Genomic DNA, 21501 nt, shown 5'->3' with positions numbered 1-21501 from the left:
CCGCCACGAAGCTACCCTCGCGGGCCTCGAGACTGCTGCCGGCCTCGGCTGCGTAAAGCAGGTGCACGTTTTTATAGGTTCTTGGCCGGTCATCGGGCGTCCACACTTGGGCGCCCGCCCGCCCGTTAGTCTATCCCTAACTCAGCTCGCCAATCAGCTTGCCTAGCTCCAAGCTTCCCCAAACCTCAAAGCTAGTCTTGCGTGCATGTAGCACACGATAGATACACACTGTGCACATGACAGTGTGTGCGTGCTGTTGCTGCTGCTGCCACGTGACTTTGACATGGTATCAGAACTCGGCCTGTGTGGTCCTGGGCGGTCCTAACCTCTATTTGATCGAGGTGCTCGAATTGAAGGAGGGTGTTGGAGGTGGCAATTCTCGTAGCTACTCTCGGGTTATCACATGACTAGAAGTTGTGGTGGATTGTCCCATTTGCAAGAGCATGGGAAGTCGAAGAGCCATTTATAGGGTGTGGTGACACCTTGTCATAGATATCTCCTCCGGCTGGGTCTTGGGGGGGAGCAACAGCTAGGAGATGGGAGCCCAGCCACTGACGTTGCTCAGTGCTCTGGGGTGGTGTGTGCGTGTTGCTGCTACATGACTTTGACACACACACACACACACACACACACACACATATATATATATATATATATATGTATATGTATACATATACATATACATATGTATATGTATACATATGTATATGTATACATATGTATATGTATACATATGTATATGTATACATATATATATATATATATATATATATATATATATATATATATATGTATATGTATACATATATATATATACATATGTATGTATATATATATATATGTATATGTATACATATATATATATACATATGTATGTATATATATACATATGTATATATATACATATATATATATATATATGTATATATATACATATATATATTGTTAGCACTTTCATCCCCAGTTTCTGCTCTGTATGGTGCCCATTTGGTCCCCTTTTGCATGGCCCTTGCTTGTGGGCTGGCCACCCCTTTTTTAGTATTTTTCTGGGATTTTTCCCAGCCATTCTGGCATTTTTCTAGGGAGCCATGTCCAACAGCTCCAGTCGGCCTGTTTCTATGCTCCAGTCGGCCAGCTCTTCCCCACTATAAATAGTGGGTGCTGGCCTCTCATTTTTCATAGAGTCTTGTACTTATTTGCTCCCTCACTTATGAGACTATCACTGTCTCTTGCTTGGGACTGTTTTGGTTCAGTATATTCAGCATAGTTTGCTCCATATCTCTTTCTCTCTTGCACTCTCTGTTCAGCACATTCTAGTGCCACTCTGCTTCCGCTCTGTGCACTCTTTCATGGTATCATCGCTCTAGGTTTAGCAACCTTTCTGCTGCCCCAGATTCAGCCCTGTTTTCAGCACCTTCTCCTCTGCGTTTTCTTCCAGATCCATAGCTTTTTGCTGCTGCGTTTTCTGGACAGCACTCTGCTGGTCAGTTTTTCTTCAGATTGGCTTCACCGATTCAGCCGTCTGGCTCTTGGAGATCAGCGTTTCATTGCCCACTTGGAGATTGGACTGCAGGCGGCCTGTTTTTTACAGGACAGCACTTCTTCATTGCTGCGTTTTCCTCTCCAGTGGTTCTTTCCCTTTGCAGAGGGGGCTTGTGGTGTTGCAGGCTTTGGTGGCACTCTTGGTACCTGTGGAGGACACCTTTTCTTCAGAGATTGTGCATTTCTTGAGATTGAGCCCAAGCTCTTGTGATGGCTGCTCCCACTTCTCTTCATATGTTTGCAGAGTCTGCCAAGTTGGATGGTTCCAACTACACCCTATGGAAGGTGAAGGTGAAATCGGCCTTGCGTGGCGTGGATCTCTGGGATTGGCTTGTTACACCAGCCAATGCCACCCCTCCCACCCTTGCTTCCGGTGGTGTGACTCAGGCACATATTGATATTTGGCAGTCGAATGATCGACGTGTTTTTTCCTTTCTGATGTTGAACTGTCAGGATGCTGTTCTCTCTCATGTGCGTACAGCTGATGCTGCACATGAAGTTTGGAAGGCTTTTGCAGATCTCTATGAGATTAAGTCTCCGGGTCGGATTTTGGCATTGGAAAAGCAACTTATGAACTTATCAGTTTCTGCGTTTCCATCTTTATCTGCCTTCATCTCGAAGATGAAAGATCTCCGGGACGAGCTTGCTGTTTGTGGCAAGGACATCTCCACAGAGGATATGGCTATTCGGCTGCTCTCCAAACTTCCAGAGAGGTTTGATGCATACTTCCAGTCTTTGGTTTCTTCTCCTCGTCCTGTTCCAGTTACTTGGGAGGAAGTACTCCCCTCCATTATGCAGATAGAGTCTCGCTTTGAGGAGCGGACTGGCACCTCCGGTGGCCCTGATGGAGCTTTGGCAGCACGAGATAAAGGGAAGCCTCAACAAAAGAAAGGTAAAGGGGGTTCTGACAAGAACTCCAAGGATTCCGATAAGGATAAAGACAACAAATCTTCAAAGAATAAGGACATTGAATGTCATTATTGTGGCAAGAAGGGTCACAAGTCACCCCAATGTCACAAGAAGAAGCGTGATGAAGCAGCAAAGAACACTTCCTCAACGGCGGTGTCTCAACCCAAGAAGGATGATGGAATTCTTCTCTTAGCAGGTACTCGGCGTATACTTGCTCTTGTGACTTCTCAGTCACGGTCTTGGATTGTTGATAGCGGTGCTACTGCTCATATGACACCCCATCGAGATTGGTTCGAGGACTTTACTGCCAGATCAGGCGAGATCACTCTGGGTGATTCTTCTTCTGTGCCAGTGCATGGTCATGGCACCATCCCCATCTTCCGTTCTGAAGAGGACAAGAGGTACTTCTCTGACGTTCTGTATATTCCAGATTTGGCTTTTAACCTTTTGTCAGTGAGTGCTCTTACAGCTCAGGGTGCGGAGGTGATCTTTTCTCGTTATGAGATTACCATTCGTGATAAAGCGACTGGTAGCATCTTGGCTCAGGGAGTCCAAGATAGTGGCCTCTACAAACTGACCGCTCTGCTTTCTTCTGGTGCTTCTTCTGCTCTTTGGCATGCTCGGTTTGGCCATTTGAGCTATCAGCTTCTGCAGCGAGCTTCGAAGGATGGGTTGGTTGATGGATTACCAACCATCAAGGCTCCGTCTTCTCCTTGTTCCTCTTGTTTACAGGGGAAGCAGCACCGAGCCGCCTTTCCGAAGGAGGCGACACACAGATCTTCGACATCACTTGCTCTCATTCATGCAGACTTATGTGGTCCTATGAGTACCGCGTCTTTGAGTAAGGCGTTGTACATGCTCGTGATGGTGGATGATTTTACCAGATATACTTGGGTTTTCTTTCTGAAGACCAAGGATGAGACTTTTCATCACTTCTGTGATTGGAAAGCCGAGGTGGAAAAAGAGACCGGTCACTCGGTCAAGGCTCTCAGGACCGATGGAGGGGGTGAGTTTACCTCCCAGGAGTTTAAGCAATATTGCAAGACACATGGCATTCGGAGACAGCTTACTACAGCATATACTCCATCTCAGAATGGAGTTGCCGAGAGGAAGAATAGGACCATTATGGAGATGGCCCGTGCTATGCTTGAGCATTCTTCATTACCTCGACGTTTCTGGGCTGAGGCGGCTTCCACTGCTGTCTACATTCAGAATAGGTCTCCTACTGCTGCTCTTCCCGACAAAACTCCATATGAGGCTTTCCATGGTGAGAAGCCCTCCGTTGTTCATTTCCGGATATTTGGATGTACCGCGTATGTTCATGTGCCTAAGGAGCACCGCTCCAAGTTGGACTCGAAGTCTCAGCGCATGACTTTTCTCGGATACAGCACTGTGTCCAAGGCATATCATCTTTATGATCCTCAAGCCGGTAAAGTTATTGTGAGCCGTGATGTGGTGTTCGACGAGACTCCTACATCTTCAGAGGGGGGTGGTGAGCTTGGTGAGCTTCTTCTTCCTGCACCTCCTTCTCCTCCTCCTACTCATCCTCCTGCTCCCGCTGTTACTGTCACACCTCCAGCTGAGGATTCTCAGTCAGATGATGATGACCCTGCTCCTCCTCCGGCGAGTTCGAGCAGATCTGTACCTGGTTGGTATTATCAGACAGTTCGTGACTCTGGGTTACGTGAGCTTCCTTCTGCTCCTCCGCCTGGTTCTCTTCGGCGTTCTTCCAGAGTTACAGGGAAACAAATTCATGAGGGCAACATGTTTGTTAATTATGCTCTTATGTCTACAATCATTAATGGTCCTTCTGATCCCACTTCTGTAGACGAGGCTCTTTCACATGAGTCTTGGCGTCATGCTATGCAGACAGAGCTGGATGCTATCGAACGGAATGGCACTTGGATTTTGGTGCCTCGGCCTCTGCAGCGTAAGGTGATTGGTGTGCGTTGGATTTTCAAATCAAAGTTCCGAGCTGATGGCAGCTTGGACAAGCACAAGGCGAGGTTGGTTGCCAAGGGTTATGCTCAGCGCCCCGGTGTCGACTTCGATGAGACTTTCGCTCCAACGGCCCGAATGACTACCATTCGCACCGTTCTTGCACTTGCAGGACATCATAGATGGCCCGTTTTCCAGATGGACGTCAAGTCGGCTTTCTTGAATGGAGAGCTTACACAGGAGGTTTATGTTGATCAGCCGCCAGGATTTGTTGTTCCGGGCAAACAGGATCATGTGTACCGGCTGAAGAAGGCTTTATATGGTCTAAAGCAGGCTCCGCGGGCTTGGTACCAGCGGATTGATGAGTTCTTTCAGAAGCTCGGCCTGCGCCGCTCTCATGCAGATTCGAACCTTTATATCCTCCTTGAGAGGGGGTTGATTGTTATCATTGTGGTCTATGTTGATGACCTCATCTTTACACGTTCTTATTCTGTGCGGATCCGTTCTGTTATGGATGCTTTGGAGACAGAGTTTGAGATGACGGATCTGGGCCTCTTGCACTATTTTCTTGGCTTTGAGATTTGGCAGACCTCGAAGGGCATTTTCTTCTCTCAGCAGAAGTACACTCGGGAGATTCTCGACAGATTTCAGATGACTGGGTGCAAACCAGTATCTTCTCCTTTGGATATTGGTGAGAAGCTTTCTTTACTTGATGCTTCTCCAGGGACTGATCAGGGACAGTATCGCGTTCTCGTCGGTTGTTTGGTATGGTTGACCTACTCCCGATTGGACATATGCTTCGCAGTCAGTTTATTGAGTTCCTTCTCATCCAAACCCCGTCAGCAGCATTGGCGGTGTGCTCTCAGAGTTCTTCGGTACTTACGTGGCACTCTGGATTTTGGCATCTTTTATGGCCAAGGACGCACTCTTGTTGGATGGTCTGACTCAGACTGGGCTGGAGATCCAGATACACGGCGTTCGACCACTGGTTGTGTTTTTTCACTTGGGTCTGGAGCCATTTCTTGGAGCAGTAAAAAGCAGCCTACTGTGGCGCTTTCCTCTACCGAGGCGGAGTACCGTGCAGTTTGCTATGCTGCATGTGAGGCGATATGGTTGCGGAGATTATTGGAGGAGCTTGGCTGTCCTCCTACCGGATCTACTCTTCTTTGGTGTGACAATGAGAGTTGCATCGCCATCGCCAAGAACCCTGTGTTTCATGCTCGTACGAAACACATTGAGATTCAGTATCACTATGTTCGTGAACGGGTTCTTGCTGGAGATTTGCGTTTGGAGTATTGTCCTTCCGCGGAGAATGCTGCAGATTTGTTCACCAAGCCGGTTTCTCAGGCTTCCTTGGCTCCTCATCTTCGGATTCTCGGAGTTTGTTCAGCATCTGGTGCTGAGAGGGGGTGTTAGCACTTTCATCCCCAGTTTCTGCTCTGTATGGTGCCCATTTGGTCCCCTTTTGCATGGCCCTTGCTTGTGGGCTGGCCACCCCTTTTTTAGTATTTTTCTGGGATTTTTCCCAACCATTCTGGCATTTTTCTAGGGAGCCACGTCCAACAGCTCCAGTCGGCCTGTTTCTATGCTCCAGTCGGCCAGCTCTTCCCCACTATAAATAGTGGGTGCTGGCCTCTCATTTTTCATAGAGTCTTGTACTTATTTGCTCCCTCACTTATGAGACTATCACTGTCTCTTGCTTGGGACTGTTTTGGTTCAGTATATTCAGCATAGTTTGCTCCATATCTCTTTCTCTCTTGCACTCTCTGTTCAGCACATTCTAGTGCCACTCTGCTTCCGCTCTGTGCACTCTTTCATATATATGTATATATATACATATATATATATACACACACACACACACACACACACACACACACACGTGGAAATCCAAATCGTCATATTCATCAGCATTTGCTTGCGCTAGCCTTAACAAGTGTTTCTCTACACATAGGCTAGCCACGAGGTGTTGAGCAGGTTGTTTGGGCTGTGTGTTGATGTTTCCACTCTTAGCCTCTTGTACAAAGAATTGAGTTGTAATCGTCCTTTTCTTGTACATGATAGACAGTAGTTTTAGGACGCTTGTGTGTGCTGTATGATTCTGCTGCACTCGTCTCTATTTCTCTTGCACATAGACAAAAGTGATTTCGCTGCACTCTTCTCTATTTCTCTTGCACAAAGGCACAGGTGTTCTACACCCTCCCCCCTTTTCTTCCTCATCTCCACCGACATGGAGAGGCCTCACCACAAGAGCTGGACATCGTCACAGCTCAAAGATCCATCATGGAGGAGGATGAACTATTCTTGCAAGAGGCATGCATTCCCCCCACCCTATTGTGCTCCCACCTGGTATTAGCCACATGGCTACTTGTAGTAGCTTTCTCTTCATAGTATAGGTAGCTAGTTTCTTTTTCAGTTTTCTGTTTTTCCCATGGATCAGTTTATAATGGAGATATTGTATTACTCTTTGGTCTCATAGACCCTTTGGGTCTTTTGAAGAAGTTGCCACAAAACAATATACTTTTGACATAAACCCAGAATTGACTAAAAGTGAAATGAAAGATTGGGTTGAACGAAATACATCTTTCTTTCTCCCTTTCCCTTGCAACACCATGGGGGAACCAAAGGAGGGAAGAGATCGAGTGTCCCATTGATGGAGATCCACGACACAAGTAGGAGTGGTAGTGTTTCAACTCTCAGTCCATTTTGTTCTAATTTGACTTGGGGACAGGGGCTGCCAATGCTGTCCTGGCCAACGTTCTGCACTCACTCCCAACCACAATGAGGGTTCTACCTTTTGGGAAGCACAGTACGGCTTGATGCATGGTGATGAAGCCAGGGTAGTAGCCTCTAATAGAGGCAACTCTGACCTCCACTGTGTGGTTGCCATAGTGTTGTCTAGCAATTCAAGTTAAGAGTGCCACACTTTCAAGGACAACAAGAAAGGTCTTACGAGGGATGGAAGAGGGAAGTGTCACATGCATACCGCATCGTCTGGTCTCCTACTAGGGACATGATTCCACTGACCCTAGGTTCTCTGAGATGTCCCCACACAAGTTCATGGGTGTCTGGATGCAGCTGATTGTCTCGAGGTCATGTGGTGAGGATTGCGTGGGGGACGGGTCTCTGAAGGTGTGCTCTGGCTGGGTGTCTTAATGTCTCTTCATTTTGAGAGAGAGAGAGAGAGAGAGAGAGAGAGAGAGAGAGAGCATAGATTGATTATTCAGTGTGTATGTGTGTGTGTGTGTGTGTGTGTGTGTGTGTGTGGGAGGGAGAGAGAGAGAGAGAGAGAGAGACCTTAATTTGAGTTCGATTATAGGTGTATGTGGTGTGGATTAACTTGTCTGAGGCCTGTATAACAGCTGGATAAGAGAACTCGCTATATTCCTCATCTTCCAAAGTCAAAACCTCGTGCCAGGTGTCTCCATCATCCTCTGAAATAGAAACCTTAAGAGTTGCTCGAGAACCTATGTTATGAACGAGTACTAGGCGACCATCATGAAGTTTTACACCGTCAATCCCTGCATTGGCACAAATCAGAAGAGGACTCTCTCTCTCTCTCTCTCTCTCTCTCTCTCTCTCTCTCTCTGGTAGAGCCCTCATTGAGGATTTCCGCTCAACCAAACCAAAACCCAAACCTTTTTTATTTTGATGGACCAGAGATTTGACTCAATACCTTTATGGACTTCACATTGTATGTGGTCTCATAGGTCATTTTGCCCTTTCGCAGATATTAATTCTAAGTTTCATAAACCGACTCATGAGGGCAAGAGGATCAGAGCCAAAGCAACGCACTCCTTATGTCATTCTTCAAAAGCATTGGACAGTGCCAAGCTAGAGAGCCATGAGATAAATTCCAGCAACAGGAAGTGAGTTCCAAACAGTTACAACGCACAAGTTGGCAGACATTTAGATGAACGCAATGATTCAACTCTAATTCATGATATTTGGTGCCCAGAACCTTTTTTTGTCTTTTTTATGGGCTTGGTTTTGAGGCTGATCATGATGAGTATCAGAATGAGGACCACCCTGGGCATGGAATTGGTAAGACCCTTGTAGGAAACAGACTTTTGTTGAGTGACTAAAGCTATAGAAGTAGATAACAGGTCATCGTAAATCCTGCTGCACTTGTACCCCCAAGTAGTTAAAAGTTTGCTTAATACAGGATTCACAAATTCAATGTATCAAACTTAAAGCACCAATAAATTGAAACATGTCAATAAGATCGTAAAAGACAGCAAACATTATGTTCTTACTAACCACTATTGGGACTTTCAAGTGTTGTCGGTAATGCATAGCTCCATGTGAAGCCTTTATCTAAGGACTCTGCGAAGCAAACCATGCCAATTTCATCAGAGGACCGCAATAGAATGCGAATGTTTCCTGTTCTGGTCAAGAATGGGACGGGCTGAATGACACCCATTGGCACATCATGCATGTAAATGGGGCCATGTTTGGACCAAGTGACACCACAATCATGTGTAACCTGCGAAAAGTAGAATTGATTTTGATCATCTGATCAACTCTTGGAATAGTATGCACAGAAAAACCTAATTCATGCTACCGAACGCAAGGTGCTATCTAGCATCAAAAAGACCAGAGTAAACTCACACCTCCATCCATGCACCCCATGCGATGTAGCTTTCTACTGAAGATCCGCAAAGAAGTCTGCCATCTTCCAGCAACAATGGCTGAAAGGTCAATTTGGCAAGCGACAAGTTATTCAAGCATAATTGCACTAATGTTAACTCATCAATGCATGATGATTAACAAGATTCAAAGATGCCATCCTCATATCTTAAGTTCCAAACGCCCGAATGCAAGCACACACACACATGAATATATATCACTAGAAAGAATGGAAAGCATTAATAGATATCGGGCATCACTATGTGTTATGTCCACATGGGAATTATTTAAACTAGCATTTTATGATGAGGTAGATTAATGCTTAAGGCCTTAAAAAAGTGTTAAAAATTAATAGCATATTACCTTAAATTAACGACACTCTTCCCAAGAGTCTATATAAGTAAAACATGGGCTTGTTATTGACGGTTCCCATCAGGGAACGAACACTTGGATTAGGACATTGCTATGCTCAAGCCTTTATGGGCTGTGGTGATAAGCTTTGGCAAGGAGCTATGCTAGGTGTTGGTCTCACCTTGACAGAACATAAGCTACACTAGTGCTTCATGGCTTTTTGTAAGGCTTTTGATAATCTACTACAAGCTAAGTCTGATTAGTAAGATGAAAAAAATAGGTATTGAAGATACGATCCCTTATTGAGCAAGTCACTGGTCCTATACACAAAGCAAGGTTATCAAGCCTGAACATAGGACAATCAGAGTGAAACAAGTCCCCTACACTATTCAGGCTTTAAGAGAAATGTAACAAAAAGAGTTCCTTTTTCCAAAGCATTTTGGCAGACATGCATGCAGCCATAATAATGTGAATTTAAAATACCTTATTCTTGATTGGCCCCAAAATTCCAGGCGGTAATTGTTCTCTATCAGACCATGTAACTCCTTTGTCAAACGATCTCTTCATAAAACCACTCCACCTATCCACAAGGTGTTTGATAAAACAAAAATCAAGTGTTAAAGAGGAAGGGGGGGGGGAGAGAGAGAGAGAGAGAGAGAGAGAGAGAGAGAGAGAGAGAGAGAGTCACACTACAGTCAAGAATGTTTACTTTTGAACTTCAGACCCAATTTTGTAAAAGATCAAAAGTTGCCCATCTGGCATCTTAAAGAGAACTGGATTCCACATAGGCACATCTAGTTCTTCATCGACTAACTCGGGCTGACTCCAGACACCTTCCTACAAGTAGAGATGTTTGTCAAGAGAAATTTAATCACATGACAAGTACTTTATAACTCATACTAAGGTCCCCATCTCAGAATACCAGCCAACCTTGTAAAACTGACTCCAGATATTCACATCCGGTTCACCTTCATATGTTCCACCAAAATAAGCAGCAAGAAATACACCCTTGTCAACCTGACACAAGTCACGCGATGTTCAAGCTTACAATATATTGCAGGAACTTCACATGCAAAAACCAATGCACAAATTGCAAACAAACAAAGATAGAGAATGATACTCAAACAAATGCTGAAAACTCGTTGCAACAAATGGGCTTATTGCACCACACCTGTGTCCTCCTAGGAAGGGAGCTTCAATGGTTGGATAGAATCAGACGGAGGCTAATGCACAAAGGTTAATTGTGTGGGCATTTCACAAAGGCTCTTGTTAGAGATCTCTCGGGGTGGCATTTTAATTGAGTTGGTATCGGACCAAAGAAGTACTCCACTTTGGGTAAGGGGAAGAGGGAAGGGGTGGGACGGGGGTCAATGCTCCACTCTCTTCTTGTTATTGCACTAGTACCAGCTAGCTCATGTTTGTAACGCACTTTGGGTAGCTTGAATGCATGGTCAACTTGGTTAAGAAACTGGATAGTTAATATAAAAGGCCAGATGGTTAGATGCTTACGTAGGTTTGGCACATAGGCTACACGGTTTGGCACATATGTGAAGGGATATTCCTGAATTGGGTGACGGTGGTATTAATGACTGCTGGATAGACGCACAGACGTGTGCTGAGGGGCTTGGAAGTCCAGTTAATATAAATTTACCTTGGGTCTCCATTATCATTTCTCGTCTATCTACACTATACTTGGGCAAAAGAGCATCTTGACCTCTCCATCCCAATACAAAGTGATCCTGGATCTCGATGTGCTTCCTACAAGCAAGGAACACAGTGTGAAGGGATATTCCCGAATTGGGTGACAGGTGATACTAATGACTAGTGAGGAGCTGGATAGATGCACAGACGTGTCCTGATGAACTTGGAAGTCCAGTTAGTCTAAATTTACGTTGGGTCTCCATTATGATTTCTCATCTATCTACACTATACTTGGGCAAAAGACCATCTTGACCTCTCCATCCACAATGAGCTCACCTACAAAGTGATACTGGATCTCGATGTGCTTCGTACAAGTAAGGAACACAGGAATCATTGTAATTGCCATGTATCTTTCGCTGTTGTGCACCGCAACTTTGTTATAGGGCTGTTTCAGGACTCGTACTTAAACCATGTATACTTATCCATACCATACCTACGTATCTACATATGATGACATGTTATGTTGAAAGCGTACACAATCCAAACAAGGAAGGTTGGAATACTATGATTATATTAAATCATAGTATTACCCCAACAAGCAGGGTACTGTTCATTAAAAACTCGCAAACTATATACAATGGACGTGCAAAATTTACGTCTGAGTGCAATGTATAGAATTGCAAAACTTTGGGCATTTTTTTAGTTATATTTTGGATTTATTACATGCAAATCTTCTATTGTAAGCCGATGAGAAGTGGCCGATAAAAGAAATGTTTGTTTTGGGGGCGTACCTCAACAATGGTAGATGCATGGCAGCTGTTGAAAGGAGCATGGCCTGGTTCGAAAGTATACTTTTCTAAAACAACGGCAGGACTGGGGGGAGTGGAATACACATATTTCCCATAAGGAACGCCCGCGAATTGCACAGCTTTGCGCTCGGGATCGGAACCATTTTCAGATAATGACCCAAATGGTCTGCCCCCCCCCCCCCCCCCCCCCCCCAAAAAAAAAAAAAACAGTGGTAAATTTACTGCTCGGTTTAAATGATGGGATTGAAGGGTTTCTTACCTTTCCTGCACAAACGCTTGAGCTTTCCTTTCTGACTCAGAATCGATGTGGGCGCGCCCGCTCAATACAGAGTCGATTTGGGCGCCCGTTGCTTGTTGGCCGCCCGACACTTGTGAATATGAATCGGAGCTGATGGGCGAGGCCAAGCGAGGGGGGAAAAGCATGGTCCTCATAAGAAAGAAGATTGCTAGAGAGAGCACTGCTTTGAGCGCAAAGCTGTCCATCAAGGAGAAGCTGATGGCTGAAGCTTGGAGAGGAAATAGTTGACACCATTTCCATCTCCCCCCACTGTAAAAGCGACTGGATCTCTAAGGCTTTAATTTCACCCGTTGGGCCCAATTCGCGTTTCACTTCTAAAAACGAATTTGGCCCCTCGTTCTTTTCACACCGCGCTGGCGGCCCCACCGTGACTGCCCAGTGCCCATGGACTCGGCCCGTCACACAACTCATTCTAGCGGTAGTAGTTGGTTTCTACTAGTCACTAATGTGCCTTACAATGACATCTCGTCCATCGAAGCCCGTATGCATTAGTTATATAGGATAGAAGCTTGGCATGGAACACTCCCTTCTCTGTTAATGTTCATGAGTGGTTAATAATTTGTAAGGTCTATAAGGCCATTGATGATTAGGTGCACACAAAATAAGGCTGTAGGTGCACACAAAATAAGGGTGCACAATTAAGTTAACTCATCTGGTAGGCTCAAGCAAACTAGGTTGGTAGCACCTAACCTATACAAACTGATTGGGTATCCAATTAATTGATTCGATTGCATGCCAATTTAAGAGGTTGTACCTCAAGGTTGGTTAGATGAAGGAGTTGATAAATGTGGTTATTGTCGTGATGGCCTAAGGTATGTTTTTAAAGCTTATTCTAGTGTTTTGCTTTCATATTGTCACTTTTTGCGAAAATGTGATGTCCTTTGTCCATTAATTTTTTGGTTTCAACTACTCTAAGCGAAAGGAGAGAGGAATAGGGGTGCCATTATGTTAAAATAAGTAGATTTTGGTTCAAGTGGGTCATGAATGCTTTAGGAGTAGTGCCCAACAAAGGGGTGGGGTTGGCCATCTAGAGAACCACGCTGTCATGACGTGGGCGGTATAGCCGGGAACACACTGGGTGTCTGGCTGTGAGAGTTTGGTGTTTTGTAATTCACTTGATTTGATTCTTCAGAGAAAATAAATCCTGCCAAACCGGATCCCTCCTCTCTCCCTTGTGTTGCTTCTCTTTCTCCTTTTGTGGTTGTTCCTTCTATCTCCATCTCCCCTTGAAAAAATCTTCTGTATCCTCATCGTGTGTTGTCATCAGCCCGTCCTTCTTAAAAACCCCTATAGAGGTCCTGTCATCCCAAACCAGCATATTCACCCTCACCCCTTCTGCTGCCTTCCTCTTTAACAGCTCCCCTAGTGTCAATCCCTCTCAGCCCTCTATCGGCCTCTCCCTATCATGAATCAGCTCTATCTGTGTGTACACAGACCAGCCTGTAATGTATATCAGATGCTTTGCACCACTTATTGCCATGTAAATGTCTTCCCAACATCTGTGTGGCTCATACAATTTGCCATTACTCAGATAGACTTTGGGGCAGAAATTGTTGGGCACATGAGCATCTTGATATAAAGTCACCTTGCACCCTTTCCATTGCCGGAAAAACGTGTAGGGAACACCTGGATATTTTCCATCTATCACACCTTTTCCAACAAATGGATCAGTTGAGATGTCGAAGTACTGCATTCGGAGATGGATCTTTGCCCCGCCTTTGAGTGCCTCCCCATCCTCATGGCAGAGGTCATACCACTGATCAATTTCCTCTCCGGATAGGATTTCAGTTACAGGAATTTTGGCCTTGCCCAATATTGATGCACCCACTGGATTGTCATCCTTAACCATCACCACCACATTTGCAACATTGTAAGCACAGTAAATATGAAAGGACTCATTCCACACTGGGTTGCTGGGTTCATCTGCTATGATTCGAGTCCGGCCCACCCTAGCATTTTCCATTTCAATTGACACATACAGTTTGCCTGAACCTTTTCCCACCTTGATTGCATCCTCCACACCTTCGATCAGCTTGCGGAAGAACTTGGGAGCGCCACCGGTGTGGCGGTGTTCATCGGTGAGGTTGGAGGCCTGCATGACAGTGATGTGGAAGGTCCCATGGAGAAGGTGGAGAGCCATGGCGGGGTTCAGGGGCAGGGCAGGGTTAGGGTTAGGGCGAACAAGAAAAATGGAGAGGCACCAGCCTTTGTTGCTGTGCTGCGCACCACCAGCGTGTGCAGCTACCCCTTAGAGCCCCCTTGGCTCTTCACACCGCGAACCCCCACCTCTTCCAGCTGCCTATCTGCTGCAGCGCCCCACCTGAGAACCGCCTTTTTTTTTCTGGATTCGGCGCCACCCCCCCCAGAATCACCAGCTGCGCCGACTCCATGCACTCTCTCGCAACGTCCAGAAGATGCGCTGGCAGCTGCGTGAAGGTCCACGTAGCTGGCCAGATTTATCCCTTTTTTATTTTATTTTATTTATTTTTGAAGAAAAAGGCCACCATGTTCCTTTCACACCAAAGCAAAGGCAGCCTTGACCCTTTTTACCTTTTTCTGCCCATGCATCTGAGTTCATATGGGATGGTCTGTGAGCTTCTTTCACTACATGGACGTGCCACAGCACGACACCGACCCCCTCTAAACCTGCACATCCTCCGGTATGTGCCACCAAGTTGCTATATAGGCTAATCTTCATTCAAATTTATACTGATTTGCCTTCATCTTTATCAAATTTTGGCACGTTATCTTCAGCTTTTTCATCCTCTGAACCCACATTCTCATCAAGGCTTTCCTGACGGGTTGAATTTCCTGTATTGATCATCCTGCTCATAAGAAGCCTATTTTCTCTTATCTTTGATATGCCAAGTTTTGAACACCCTGGCTGCACTCTCCAGACTCCCACATTTCGTATACATATTGATAAGGGCAATCCCAACCACCGCATCTAACTCAAAGCCACATTTCTAGAGCTGCTGTTCTGCCACATCCAGGTCCCTTTTGTCAATGCACCCTTGTAAGAGATAGTAAAACATAGTGGTAGAAACATGAGAGCTGTACCCGTCCACTGTCAGGTTGTCCACAGTCCGTATGGCTTCATGAAGGCTACCCTGATTACAAAGCTTTTTCAATCCTTCAACAAATTGAAGTGGGTTATCATGCTTTGCCATCCTGCATCACATATGAAGCCTAGCCTGCCTTCCCTTTCCACCGATGCCCTATACTGCTTCAAATCACCATGAGCTTCTTTTCAAAGACTCTAACTGGTTGCAGCCATTAACTGGCACATAGTTTATTCATGTATTACAAATGAGCATTCCATGTGTACATATAATGCCATCATATATGGCTTCCCTGAACAACGAGTAGAGCTTCAATCTCCATGTTCATACACTCAATTCTACAGCATTCTGCATTGGCATTCCTTTTATCCTTCTGATGTTTTGGGCTTTCTCTATGTCGAACCATTCATTCAGATTATCATTGCATACATCTAGCCCTGTTTTTCAAAGAGTTTCTTTCAGATATTCCGACAATTAGAGTACAAAGAAGTGTCCACCTTTCCGGCATTCATAAGTTCTTGAGCATTCTAACTGTTTTGCAACTTGTAGGTCAATACAAGCTCCTCACTATCCTTGGTTATTGGAATAGATGAGTGTCATAGGCCCTTGAAGTGGCAAGAATGGATCAAGTCATTGCAAGCTCCTCTCCTTCCTCAGCTGTCGAGAAGGATGAGTGTCACAAGCCCTTGTTGCCATCTACAGTTCTAAGAGAGAACTACAAGTCTATACAAGCTCCTTGCCACCCCCTTCTCCTGAGGTGAACAAGTGTCATAAGCCCTTGTAATCCTTCTTCTTCCCTAATAGTTTTATTATGGAAGACTACAAGTCCTGTAAGCTCCTGGCTCTCTCTTTTCGAGAAATGCATCAGTGTCATAGGCCCCTATAGCCTTCTTTACTTTGTCTGCCATTATTTTTACCTCCTTTGCATCCTTGTCATGCTTTAGAAGTTCTCCAAGCAGCTAAGATATAGCATCATTATAGTATATTTCCTTCATTTTTGTACCTGCCTTTCTGAAAGCCCTGATTGTGTATCTATTTGCTCTAATTTTCCTCAAGCATCATCTTGATTTGTATGTCATCTTGCATGTATCCATACATTCCAGATATCATATCGTTTTTCATCCAGCATTCAAATCAGATAACATTACCTTTGTTTTCCCACTTCACCCAGCCTTCTTTCGACTGCCTGTTGCTGTTGCATGTAGAGCACAAACGCCTGAAACATCTGCATGGTGTTGACGTCCGGACGAAATCCTTGCTGCTCCTGTTGATCACCCATGATTCCCCTTCTACTCTCACCCCAGCTGTTTCACGTCGGGTTCACCAAAGATGTCACGACGTGGGCGGTATAGCCGGGAACACACTGGGTGTCTGGCTGTGAGAGTTTGGTGTTTTGTAATTCACTTGATTTGATTCTTCAGAGAAAATAAATCCTGCCAAACCGGATCCCTCCTCTCTCCCTTGTGTTGCTTCTCTTTCTCCTTTTGTGGTTGTTCCTTCTATCTCCATCTCCCCTTGAAAAAATCTTCTGTATCCTCATCGTGTGTTGTCATCAGCCCGTCCTTCTTAAAAACCCCTACAGAGGTCCTGTCATCCCAAACCAGCATATTCACCCTCACCCCTTCTGCTGCCTTCCTCTTTAACAGCTCCCCCAGTGTCAATCCCTCTGAGCCCTCTATCGGCCTCTCCCTATCACGAATCAGCTCTATCTGTGTGTACACAGACCAGCCTGTAATGTATATCAGATGCTTTGCACCACTTATTGCCATGTAAATGTCTTCCCAACATCTGTGTGGCTCATACAATTTGCCATTACTCAGATAGACTTTGGGGCAGAAATTGTTGGGCACATGAGCATCTTGATATAAAGTCACCTTGCACCCTTTCCATTGCCGGAAAAACGTGTAGGGAACACCTGGATATTTTCCATCTATCACACCTTTTCCAACAAATGGATCAGTTGAGATGTCGAAGTACTGCATTCGGAGATGGATCTTTGCCCCGCCTTTGAGTGCCTCCCCATCCTCATGGCAGAGGTCATACCACTGATCAATTTCCTCTCCGGATAGGATTTCAGTTACAGGAATTTTGGCCTTGCCCAATATTGATGCACCCACTGGATTGTCATCCTTAACCATCACCACCACATTTGCAACATTGTAAGCACAGTAAATATGAAAGGACTCATTCCACACTGGGTTGCTGGGTTCATCTGCTATGATTCGAGTCCGGCCCACCCTAGCATTTTCCATTTCAATTGACACATACAGTTTGCCTGAACCTTTTCCCACCTTGATTGCATCCTCCACACCTTCGATCAGCTTGCGGAAGAACTTGGGAGCGCCACCGGTGTGGCGGTGTTCATCGGTGAGGTTGGAGGCCTGCATGACAGTGATGTGGAAGGTCCCATGGAGAAGGTGGAGAGCCATGGCGGGGTTCAGGGGCAGGGCAGGGTTAGGGTTAGGGCGAACAAGAAAAATGGAGAGGCACCAGCCTTTGTTGCTGTGCTGCGCACCACCAGCGTGTGCAGCTACCCCTTAGAGCCCCCTTGGCTCTTCACACCGCGAACCCCCACCTCTTCCAGCTGCCTATCTGCTGCAGCGCCCCACCTGAGAACCGCCTTTTTTTTTCTGGATTCGGCGCCACCCCCCCCCAGAATCACCAGCTGCGCCGACTCCATGCACTCTCTCGCAACGTCCAGAAGATGCGCTGGCAGCTGCGTGAAGGTCCACGTAGCTGGCCAGATTTATCCCTTTTTTATTTTATTTTATTTATTTTTGAAGAAAAAGGCCACCATGTTCCTTTCACACCAAAGCAAAGGCAGCCTTGACCCTTTTTACCTTTTTCTGCCCATGCATCTGAGTTCATATGGGATGGTCTGTGAGCTTCTTTCACTACATGGACGTGCCACAGCACGACACCGACCCCCTCTAAACCTGCACATCCTCCGGTATGTGCCACCAAGTTGCTATATAGGCTAATCTTCATTCAAATTTATACTGATTTGCCTTCATCTTTATCAAATTTTGGCACGTTATCTTCAGCTTTTTCATCCTCTGAACCCACATTCTCATCAAGGCTTTCCTGACGGGTTGAATTTCCTGTATTGATCATCCTGCTCATAAGAAGCCTATTTTCTCTTATCTTTGATATGCCAAGTTTTGAACACCCTGGCTGCACTCTCCAGACTCCCACATTTCGTATACATATTGATAAGGGCAATCCCAACCACCGCATCTAACTCAAAGCCACATTTCTAGAGCTGCTGTTCTGCCACATCCAGGTCCCTTTTGTCAATGCACCCTTGTAAGAGATAGTAAAACATAGTGGTAGAAACATGAGAGCTGTACCCGTCCACTGTCAGGTTGTCCACAGTCCGTATGGCTTCATGAAGGCTACCCTGATTACAAAGCTTTTTCAATCCTTCAACAAATTGAAGTGGGTTATCATGCTTTGCCATCCTGCATCACATATGAAGCCTAGCCTGCCTTCCCTTTCCACCGATGCCCTATACTGCTTCAAATCACCATGAGCTTCTTTTCAAAGACTCTAACTGGTTGCAGCCATTAACTGGCACATAGTTTATTCATGTATTACAAATGAGCATTCCATGTGTACATATAATGCCATCATATATGGCTTCCCTGAACAACGAGTAGAGCTTCAATCTCCATGTTCATACACTCAATTCTACAGCATTCTGCATTGGCATTCCTTTTATCCTTCTGATGTTTTGGGCTTTCTCTATGTCGAACCATTCATTCAGATTATCATTGCATACATCTAGCCCTGTTTTTCAAAGAGTTTCTTTCAGATATTCCGACAATTAGAGTACAAAGAAGTGTCCACCTTTCCGGCATTCATAAGTTCTTGAGCATTCTAACTGTTTTGCAACTTGTAGGTCAATACAAGCTCCTCACTATCCTTGGTTATTGGAATAGATGAGTGTCATAGGCCCTTGAAGTGGCAAGAATGGATCAAGTCATTGCAAGCTCCTCTCCTTCCTCAGCTGTCGAGAAGGATGAGTGTCACAAGCCCTTGTTGCCATCTACAGTTCTAAGAGAGAACTACAAGTCTATACAAGCTCCTTGCCACCCCCTTCTCCTGAGGTGAACAAGTGTCATAAGCCCTTGTAATCCTTCTTCTTCCCTAATAGTTTTATTATGGAAGACTACAAGTCCTGTAAGCTCCTGGCTCTCTCTTTTCGAGAAATGCATCAGTGTCATAGGCCCCTATAGCCTTCTTTACTTTGTCTGCCATTATTTTTACCTCCTTTGCATCCTTGTCATGCTTTAGAAGTTCTCCAAGCAGCTAAGATATAGCATCATTATAGTATATTTCCTTCATTTTTGTACCTGCCTTTCTGAAAGCCCTGATTGTGTATCTATTTGCTCTAATTTTCCTCAAGCATCATCTTGATTTGTATGTCATCTTGCATGTATCCATACATTCCAGATATCATATCGTTTTTCATCCAGCATTCAAATCAGATAACATTACCTTTGTTTTCCCACTTCACCCAGCCTTCTTTCGACTGCCTGTTGCTGTTGCATGTAGAGCACAAACGCCTGAAACATCTGCATGGTGTTGACGTCCGGACGAAATCCTTGCTGCTCCTGTTGATCACCCATGATTCCCCTTCTACTCTCACCCCAGCTGTTTCACGTCGGGTTCACCAAAGATGTCACGACGTGGGCGGTATAGCCGGGAACACACTGGGTGTCTGGCTGTGAGAGTTTGGTGTTTTGTAATTCACTTGATTTGATTCTTCAGAGAAAATAAATCCTGCCAAACCGGATCCCTCCTCTCTCCCTTGTGTTGCTTCTCTTTCTCCTTTTGTGGTTGTTCCTTCTATCTCCATCTCCCCTTGAAAAAATCTTCTGTATCCTCATCGTGTGTTGTCATCAGCCCGTCCTTCTTAAAAACCCCTACAGAGGTCCTGTCATCCCAAACCAGCATATTCACCCTCACCCCTTCTGCTGCCTTCCTCTTTAACAGCTCCCCCAGTGTCAATCCCTCTGAGCCCTCTATCGGCCTCTCCCTATCACGAATCAGCTCTATCTGTGTGTACACAGACCAGCCTGTAATGTATATCAGATGCTTTGCACCACTTATTGCCATGTAAATGTCTTCCCAACATCTGTGTGGCTCATACAATTTGCCATTACTCAGATAGACTTTGGGGCAGAAATTGTTGGGCACATGAGCATCTTGATATAAAGTCACCTTGCACCCTTTCCATTGCCGGAAAAACGTGTAGGGAACACCTGGATATTTTCCATCTATCACACCTTTTCCAACAAATGGATCAGTTGAGATGTCGAAGTACTGCATTCGGAGATGGATCTTTGCCCCGCCTTTGAGTGCCTCCCCATCCTCATGGCAGAGGTCATACCACTGATCAATTTCCTCTCCGGATAGGATTTCAGTTACAGGAATTTTGGCCTTGCCCAATATTGATGCACCCACTGGATTGTCATCCTTAACCATCACCACCACATTTGCAACATTGTAAGCACAGTAAATATGAAAGGACTCATTCCACACTGGGTTGCTGGGTTCATCTGCTATGATTCGAGTCCGGCCCACCCTAGCATTTTCCATTTCAATTGACACATACAGTTTGCCTGAACCTTTTCCCACCTTGATTGCATCCTCCACACCTTCGATCAGCTTGCGGAAGAACTTGGGAGCGCCACCGGTGTGGCGGTGTTCATCGGTGAGGTTGGAGGCCTGCATGACAGTGATGTGGAAGGTCCCATGGAGAAGGTGGAGAGCCATGGCGGGGTTCAGGGGCAGGGCAGGGTTAGGGTTAGGGCGAACAAGAAAAATGGAGAGGCACCAGCCTTTGTTGCTGTGCTGCGCACCACCAGCGTGTGCAGCTACCCCTTAGAGCCCCCTTGGCTCTTCACACCGCGAACCCCCACCTCTTCCAGCTGCCTATCTGCTGCAGCGCCCCACCTGAGAACCGCCTTTTTTTTTCTGGATTCGGCGCCACCCCCCCCCAGAATCACCAGCTGCGCCGACTCCATGCACTCTCTCGCAACGTCCAGAAGATGCGCTGGCAGCTGCGTGAAGGTCCACGTAGCTGGCCAGATTTATCCCTTTTTTATTTTATTTTATTTATTTTTGAAGAAAAAGGCCACCATGTTCCTTTCACACCAAAGCAAAGGCAGCCTTGACCCTTTTTACCTTTTTCTGCCCATGCATCTGAGTTCATATGGGATGGTCTGTGAGCTTCTTTCACTACATGGACGTGCCACAGCACGACACCGACCCCCTCTAAACCTGCACATCCTCCGGTATGTGCCACCAAGTTGCT

The 21501-nt window shown here is 45.6% G+C and overlaps 1 protein-coding gene and 3 pseudogenes across 4 annotated transcripts in view; all 4 read right to left on the bottom strand.

The window, feature by feature from the left end:
- The window catches only part of LOC147631639 (uncharacterized), a 41323-nt gene extending 28943 nt beyond the window's left edge, over positions 1-12380 (bottom strand). For 2 of the 4 annotated variants that reach the window (XM_086808157.1, XM_086808156.1), the window contains exons 1-8: positions 12079-12379; positions 11802-11985; positions 10300-10386; positions 10079-10206; positions 9853-9949; positions 9003-9080; positions 8650-8875; positions 7687-7910 (exon numbers count right to left, since the gene is read on the bottom strand). In XM_086808157.1, the coding sequence (XP_086664283.1) occupies positions 7687-7910; positions 8650-8875; positions 9003-9080; positions 9853-9949; positions 10079-10206; positions 10300-10386; positions 11802-11985; positions 12079-12302 (1248 nt within the window). In that variant the 5' untranslated portion in view covers positions 12303-12379. Of the gene's footprint in view, positions 1-7686; positions 7911-8649; positions 8876-9002; positions 9081-9852; positions 9950-10078; positions 10207-10299; positions 10387-11801; positions 11986-12078 lie in introns of all 4 variants that reach the window. The other 2 variants (XM_086808158.1, XM_086808159.1) reach the window with 1 other exon arrangement.
- A 1115-nt stretch (positions 12381-13495) lies between these two features.
- On the bottom strand, positions 13496-14257 carry LOC147631638 (phospholipase D alpha 1 pseudogene; annotated as a pseudogene).
- A 2421-nt stretch (positions 14258-16678) lies between these two features.
- Positions 16679-17608, bottom strand: LOC147631637 (phospholipase D alpha 1 pseudogene; annotated as a pseudogene).
- Positions 17609-20030: 2422 nt separating this feature from the next.
- On the bottom strand, positions 20031-20960 carry LOC147631636 (phospholipase D alpha 1 pseudogene; annotated as a pseudogene).
- Between the last annotated feature and the right edge of the window lie 541 nt (positions 20961-21501).

Source organism: Cibotium barometz, chromosome 14, assembly GCF_041138505.1.
Source record: "Cibotium barometz isolate CiBa-2024 chromosome 14, ASM4113850v1, whole genome shotgun sequence".
Classification (NCBI taxonomy): Eukaryota; Viridiplantae; Streptophyta; class Polypodiopsida; order Cyatheales; family Cibotiaceae; genus Cibotium; species Cibotium barometz.
This window is presented reverse-complemented; position numbering and strand designations above follow the sequence as displayed.